At 55.7% G+C, this 7,570-nt stretch overlaps 1 protein-coding gene across 3 annotated transcripts in view; it reads right to left on the bottom strand.

The window, feature by feature from the left end:
• Positions 1-5: 5 nt before the first annotated feature.
• The window catches only part of ARHGAP39 (Rho GTPase activating protein 39), a 109,937-nt gene continuing 102,372 nt past the window's right edge, over positions 6-7,570 (bottom strand). For all 3 annotated transcript variants that reach the window (XM_054514605.1, XM_036402734.1, XM_036402716.1), the window contains 5 exons: positions 5,324-5,397; positions 3,209-3,408; positions 2,300-2,391; positions 2,037-2,206; positions 6-292 (listed from right to left, as the gene is read on the bottom strand). In XM_054514605.1, coding sequence (XP_054370580.1) covers positions 98-292; positions 2,037-2,206; positions 2,300-2,391; positions 3,209-3,408; positions 5,324-5,397 — 731 coding nt within the window. In that variant the 3' untranslated portion in view covers positions 6-97. The remainder of the gene's footprint in view (positions 293-2,036; positions 2,207-2,299; positions 2,392-3,208; positions 3,409-5,323; positions 5,398-7,570) is intronic.

Below are 7,570 nucleotides of genomic sequence, written 5' to 3'. Positions count from 1 at the left end.
TCCTGTTTCCCGGTGGAGACAGGTGCCACCACCACCTGGGGACTGTGACCCTGGGAGGGGACCGGGTGGCGGGGTGGGGACGGCGCGGTGGCGGCCGCTATAGGACGCCCTCCATGAAGCTGGTGTCCAGGTGCTGGATGAGGACACGGATGAAGGACATCTCCTTGCGCGTGTTCTCGAAGATGATCCGCGGGTCGTCCGACTGGCAGCGCAGGCAGTTGGGGGCCATCACCATGGCCAGGTTGTTGACGTCCATCTTGGTCACCGCCACGTTGGCCGGCTGCACGAAGACCTGCGGGCGGTGGGAGGAGAAAAGTGGAGGTCAAGGGGTTGGTGGGAGAGGGGTGGAAGGACCATGTGGAATTGGCTCTTCACCACCTGGTGACCCCAGGGAACCCAAAAGCACCTCAAGAGAAGGAAGCTGGTGGGTCACCAGGAGGCCATGAACACCTGGAGGTGATGGGACTGGTGGGAGAGGGGTGGAAGGACCACATGGACCTCCTGGTTCTTGAGGGAGATGGGGGTCAGCCTGTGGTGACCTTGGAGAACCCAAAACCCCCTCAAGACAAGGAACCAGGAGGTCACCAGGAGCACCAACTCATGGAATTGGAGGAGAAAGATGGAGAAGATGGGATTGGTGGAACTCCCAGTTCTTGGCCACCACATGGTGACCTTGGAGAACCAAAAGCCACCTCAGGAGAAGGAACCAGGAGAGCCACCAGGAGCACCAACTCATAGGTGGGGAGGAAGAAGATGGAGGTGATGGGATTGGTGGAACTCCCACTTCTTGGCCACCACATGGTGACCTTGGAGAACCAAAAGCCACCTCAGGAGAAGGAACCAGGAGGGTGACCAGAAGGCCATGAACACCTGGAGGTGATGGGACTGGTGGGAGATGGGTGGAAGCACCACATGGACCTCCTGGTTCTTGAGGGAGATGGGGGTCAGCCTGTGGTGACCTTGGAGAACCCAAAACCCCCTCAAGACAAGGAACCAGGAGGTCACCAGGGGCATGAACTCATGGGGTGGTAGAAAGGAGATGGAAGTGGTGGAACTCCCAGTTCTTGGCCACCACATGGTGACCTCGAAGAACCCAAAACCAGGTCAGAAGGAACCAGACCTGGAGGTCACCAGGGGCATGAACTCATGGGGTGGTAGAAGGGACACGGAAGTGATGGGGTTGGTGGAACTCGTGGTTCTTGGCCACCATGTGGTGACCTTGGGAAACCCAACAGCACCTCAAGAGAAGCAGGAGGTCACCAGGAGCACCAACGCATGGGGTGAAGGAGGAAAATGGAAGTGATGGGGTTGGTGGAACTCCAAGTTGTTGGGCACCACGTGATGACCTTGGAGAACCCAAAAGCACCTCAGGAGAAGGAACCAGGAGCACCAACTCATGGGTTGGAAGGAGGAGATGGAGGTGATGGGATTGGTGGAACTCCTGGTTCGTGGCCACCACATGGTGACCTTGAAGAGCCCAAAACCACCTCGGGAGAAGGAACCAGGAGCACCAGCTCATGGGGTGGTAGGAGAAAAACAGAAGTGATGGGGTTGGTGGAACTCCTGGTTCTTCTCCTGGTGACCTCGAAGAACCCAAAATCACGTCAGGAGAAGTAACCAGACCTGGAGGTCACCCGGGGCAAGAACTCATGGAGTGGTAGAAGGGAGATGGAAGTGATGGGATTGGTGGAACCCCTGGTTCTTCTCATGGTGACCTCGAAGAACCCAGAATCACCTTGGGAGAAGCAACCAGACCTGGAGGTCACCAGAAGCACCCACTCATAGGGTGGCAGAAAGGAGATGGCGATGATGGGATTGGTGGAACTCCTGGTTCTCGTGTCACCATGAGGTGAAGCTGGAGAACCCAAAACCATCTCAGGAGAAGGAACCAGGAGAGCCACCGGGAGCAAGAACTCATGGGGTGCTAGAACGGAGACGGAGGTGCTGGGGTCGGTTGGTGGAACCCAAAACCACGTCAGGAGAGGCGACCCGCGCTGGAGGTCACCTGCTGGGCCGCCGGGAGGCTGTGGCCGTACCTGGAGGAAGCGGATGAGGTAGCACAGCACCATCTTGTTGATCCGGGGCAGGGAGTGGACGACGGCGATGGCGGCCTCGGGGCTCTCGTAGTGGGAGATGCAGCGCTCGTAGAACTCGTGGGGGATCAGCGGCTCCTCCAGCTCGCGGTACCACAGCTTCAGCAGCGACGCTGCGGAGGACACGGGCAAGAGGACAACCTGTCAGATGGTCCAGGCGCTGCAGCTGCCGCCCCCACCGCCAAACATCGCCCCCGAGGTCCTACCGGGAACGTGCGGGTCCTCCAAGCCGGTGGGGATCTTCCACTGGTCCACCTGGAGCTTGAGGGCGTTGACCTCGTCGATGTCGCCGGGGACCCTGCGGGGGGAGGAGGGCTTGGTGGGAGAGGGACCCATGGGGACATCCCAGGTCAACAGATCTGGGTGCTCCAGGAGAACCGGGAGGGGACATCAGCTGGGCACGGAGATGGTTGGTGCCACCAAGAGACCATCTTGGGGGACACCGTGGAGAAACCTCCATGGCCTTGGAGCCATGTTGGGAGCTTGTTGGTGCCACCAAGGTCCCGCCATGACTGGTGGACACCAGGGAGAAACCTCCATGGCCTTGGAGCCATGTTGGGAGCTTGGTGCCAGCAATACCCCACCATGACTGGTGGCCACTGTGGAGAAACCTCCATGGCCTTTGAGCTGTTTTGGGAGCTTGGTGCCACCAAGACCTTGCCATGACTTTGGTGGTCACCATGGAGAAACCCCCATGGCCTTGGAGAAAGGAGAAGTTGAGGGAACCTAGTGGATGGTGGCCACCCAGACCTCACCATGACTGTGGGGGCCACCATGGAGTGAGGAGAAGTTGGAAGGACCCACGACTGGTGGCCCCCATGGAGAAACCTCCATGGCCTCAGAGCTGTTTTGGGACCTTGGTGCCACCAAGAACCCACCATAACTGTGGCGGCCACCATGGAGAAACCTCTATGGACCAAGGAGAACCTGGATGGTGCCACCAAGACCTTGCCACAACTTTGGTGGCCACCATAAGGAAACCCCCATGACCTTGGAGCACCCACCAGAGGAGAACACCCAGAAACGCGAACTTCCCCCATTTTGAGACAGCCCTTATGAGAACCTCCATCTTGCCAGCACCACGAGATGTCCCCACGAGCGTGGGGTGGCTTTACCTGAAGATGCCCTCGGTCTGGTCCCCGTTGAGCGCCAGGACCTCCTCGGAGAGCCGGGTCTGCACCCAGGGCAGCTGCCGGTCCGGGTACCTCTCCTTCTGCATGGCCACGATGTCCTGCAGGGAGCTGCCGAACATGGACGGGTTGAAGACGGCGTTCTTGGCGTGACGGATCTCCTCGATGTTCGGCTTCTTCAGGCCCTGCAGGAGACACCAGAGGTCACCCACCGGTGGCATCCTCGGCGGTGGCCGGGGTGGGATGTGCTCAAAGGCAGCCACCCATGGGAGAGGATCATGGGGATGGAGCCGTGGATGGATTCCAGGAGACTTGGTCAAGATGGTTCCACCACAATCCATCCGTCCATCCATCTGTCCATCCATGGATCCATGGATCCATCATCCATCCATCCATCCATCTGTCCATCCATCTGTCCATGCATCCATCCATCATCCATCCATCCATCATCCATCATCCATCCATCCATCCATCCATCATCCATCCATCCGTCTGTCCGTCCATCCATCCATCCATCCATCATCCATCCATCCATCCATCCATCCATCCATCCATCCATCCATCCATCCATCATCCATCCATCCATCCATCCATCCATCCGTCCATCCATCCATCCATCCATCCATCTGTCCATCCATCCATCCATCCATCCATCCATCCGTCCATCCATCCATCATCCGTCCATCTATCCATCATCCATCCATCCATCCATCCATCCATCCATCCATCCATCCATCATCCATCCATCCATCCATCCATCCATCCATCCATCCATCCATCCATCCATCCATCATCCATCCATCCATCCAGCATTCATCCATCCATCGTCCATCCATCCATCCATCCATCCATCCATCCATCCATCCATCCATCCATCATCCATCCATCCATCCATCCATCCATGGATCCATCCATCCATCATCCATCCCTCCACCATCTTGATTCACAAGTGGATCCAACCCCATGTATCTTGGTGGGACCGTGGCCACGCTGAAGGATCTCCACCGATGGGTTTTGCCAGGAGGAGAAGGAGCCACAGCTCTGGGATGCTTCTGGAAAGCTGAACATCGGTGCTGGGCTTCCAGAAGGTCTCCAGGAGTTCCTCAGGAAGTTCCCAGAAGGTCCCTCCCTATAAGGTTTTCAGAACGTCTCCAGACTGTTTCCAGAAGCTCTCCAGAAGTTCATTAGAAAGCTCCCAGGACATGTCCAGAGAGTTTGCAGGTGTCCTGAAGTTCACCAGATGGTCTATGGAATGTCTTCAGAAAATCCCCTAAAGGTCTCCAGAAAGTCCTCAGAAAAGGTCTCTAGAAGACTCCCAGAAGTTCTCCCAAAGATCCCTAAAAGCACCTTCAGATCCCTACAAGATCTTCAGAGAGTTCCCAGAGGATCCCCAGAAAGTTTCCAGAAGATCTCCAGAAGGTCTCAGTCAGTCTCCAGGATGTCTTCAGAAGATCCACAGAAGGTCCTTAAGAGGTCTCCAGAAAGTCTTCAGAAGGTTTCCAGAAGAATCCCAAAAGTTCTCCAGAAGTTCCTTAGAAAATTCCCAGAAGGTTTTCAGAGGGTCTCCTGAAGATCTCCAGATGGTCTCTGGAACACCTTCTGAAGGCCCACAGAAGGTCCTTAAAAAGTTTCCAGAAGGTTCCCAGAAAGTCTCCTAAAGGTGTTCACGAGGTTCTCAGAAATTCTGCAGAAAATTTCCAGAAGGTCTCCAGAAGTCTTCAGGAAGCTCTCAGAAGGTCTCCAGACAGATTTTAAGACGTGCCCAGGAGATCCTTTCAAGCTTTCCAGAAGGTTCCCAGAAGTTTCTCGGTTCTTCAGAAGATCCTCAAAAGCTTCCCAGAAGCTCCCTACCAGAAGTTCTCCAGAAATCTTCCAGAAGGTTCCCAGAAGTTCTCCTGAAGGTCCTTAGATGCTCTCCAGAAATCTCCAGGTCTCCAGAAGATCTCCACAAGTTCTCCTCACCACAACCACCTCCTTCCACCACCTCCCTCCTCCAGCCCCTTCCCCGATCCCAGAAGCTCCTGGATGACCCCGGTGGGAGGTGACCTCCTTGTCCCCTCCTTGTCCACCCCTGCCCAGGCCCACCCCACGTTCTGGTACCTTCTTGGCCCCAGTCAGCGCCGCCTTCTGGAGTTTGTTGTAGCAGTACTTGGCGTAAGTGCTGATGGCCACCCCTGCAAGAGAAGACACGCTGGGTGGTGGGATGTCACCTCCAGGATGCTGGGATGTCACCTCCAGGATGGTGGGATGTCACCTCCAGGACCTGCAAGAGGTCCTGTCCCCTCCCCACGGTGCTGCTCCATCTCCATCCTTGTCACCACTCACAGAGAGACCTCGTCCCCCTCAAACCTCACAAGAACCTTGGAGGAACCACCAAAGGTGGAGCTCTGGAGCTCCGTAGCTCCGTGGTGGCTTCATCTTGGGTGGCTTTTGGGGGCCACCACTGCCATGGTCACCACTCCCATCCCATCTGTCTTCTCCAGATCCCACCACTTCCATCTTCACCCCATCTCCTCTTCCTGAGGCCCTCCTGTGAGGAGATGACACCGATCCAAACACCCCTGGGGACCTGGTGGGACCTTCTGGACCATCCCAGGAGAAGATCTGAGGACCTTATGGAACCTTCTGGATCATGCCCAGCGCCTTGGGGACCTGGTGGGACCTTCTGGACCATCCCAAGAGAAGATCTAGGGACCTGGTGGGACCTTCTGGACCATTCCCAGGGCCTTGGGGACCTGGTGGAACCATCTGGACCATCCCAACAGCCCTGGGGACCTGATGGAACCTTCTGGACCATCCCAACAACCCTGGGGACTTGGTGGAACCTTCTGGACCATCCCAGGGCCTTGGGGACCTGATGGAACCTTCTGGACCATCCCAACAGCCCTGGGGACTTGGTGGAACCTTCTGGACCATCCCAGGAGAAGCCCTGAAGACCTGGTGGCACCTTCTGGAAAATCCCAACAGCCCTGGGGACCTGATGGAACTTTCTGGACCATCCCAGGAGAAGATCTGAGGACCTGATGGAACCTTCTGGATCATTCCCAGGGCCTTGGGGACCTGGTGGAACCTTCTGGACCATCCCAACAGCCCCAGGGACCTGGTGGGACCTTCTGGACATCTCCACCGGGTGGCCTCAGATCATGGAATTCTCTGATGGAATCATGGAATGGTTGGGGTGGGACGGGACCTCTGAGGACCATCTCAACCAAACCCCTGCCAGGAGACCAGGCTGGACTTTGGGATGGAGCCCAGGAGAAGATGGATTGAGGACCTCCAGAGGGTGGAGTCGGTGGGACCTGGTGGGATCCAAAGGGATTTGGTGGCATCTGGTGGGACCTGGTAGGATTTGGTGGGAGCTGGTGGGATCTGATGGGGTTTGGTGGGATCCAAAGGGATTTGATGGAATCTGGTGGCATCTGATGGGATTTGGTGGGAGCTGGTGGGATCCAGTGGGACCTGGTGGGAATCTGATGGGACCTGGTGGGATCCAAAGGGATTTGGTGAGATTTCATGGGATCTGGTGGCATCTGATGCAACCTGGTGGGATCCAATGGGACCTGGTGGGATCCGGTCTGATTTTGGTGGGACCTGGTGGGATCTGATGGGACCTGGTGGGACCTGGGGGGATTTTGGTGGGACCTGGTGGGATCTCATGGGACCTGGGGGGATCTGATGGTATCTCATGGGACCTGGTGGGATTTTGGTGGGACCTGGTGGGATCGGGTGGGACCTGGTGGGATTTTGGTGGGACCTGGTGGGATTTTGGTGGGACCTGGTGGGACCTGGTGGGATCTCGTGGGACCTGGTGGGATTTTGGTGGGACCTGGTGGGATCTGGTGGGACCTGGTGGGACCTGGTGGGATTTTGGTGGGACCTGGTGGGATCTGATGGTATCCCATGGGACCTGGTGGGATTTTGGTGGGACCTGGTGGGACCTGATGGGATTTTGGTGGGGCCTGGTGGGATCCGATGGGATCCGATGGGATCCAATCCCGGTTTGTGAAGGTCCAGCCCCACCCGGAGCTCCTGGAGCTCCCCGGGCCCTCCCTTGGTTCCTGGAGGTTCCTCCTGGTGGATCCCAAATTTCCCTCAGTCCCAGCGGAGACTCCGAGGGGAATTCATCAATTAATTAATTGCACATTAATTAATGACACGAATTAATTCAATAAAATAAATAAATTACATTATTATACTATTGAATTGTATTATTAAACTTGTAATAATTCTATTAACTATATAATATTAATTATATGAAAGTAATAAATTAATTAATAAAATTATTTAATTAAATGTAATTTCCTTGATTATCTTAGATGAATGGATTTTTAAATATTGTACATATTA

This window comes from Molothrus ater, chromosome 1 (assembly GCF_012460135.2).
Source record: "Molothrus ater isolate BHLD 08-10-18 breed brown headed cowbird chromosome 1, BPBGC_Mater_1.1, whole genome shotgun sequence".
In the NCBI taxonomy this organism is placed as follows: Eukaryota; Metazoa; Chordata; class Aves; order Passeriformes; family Icteridae; genus Molothrus; species Molothrus ater.
This window is presented reverse-complemented; position numbering and strand designations above follow the sequence as displayed.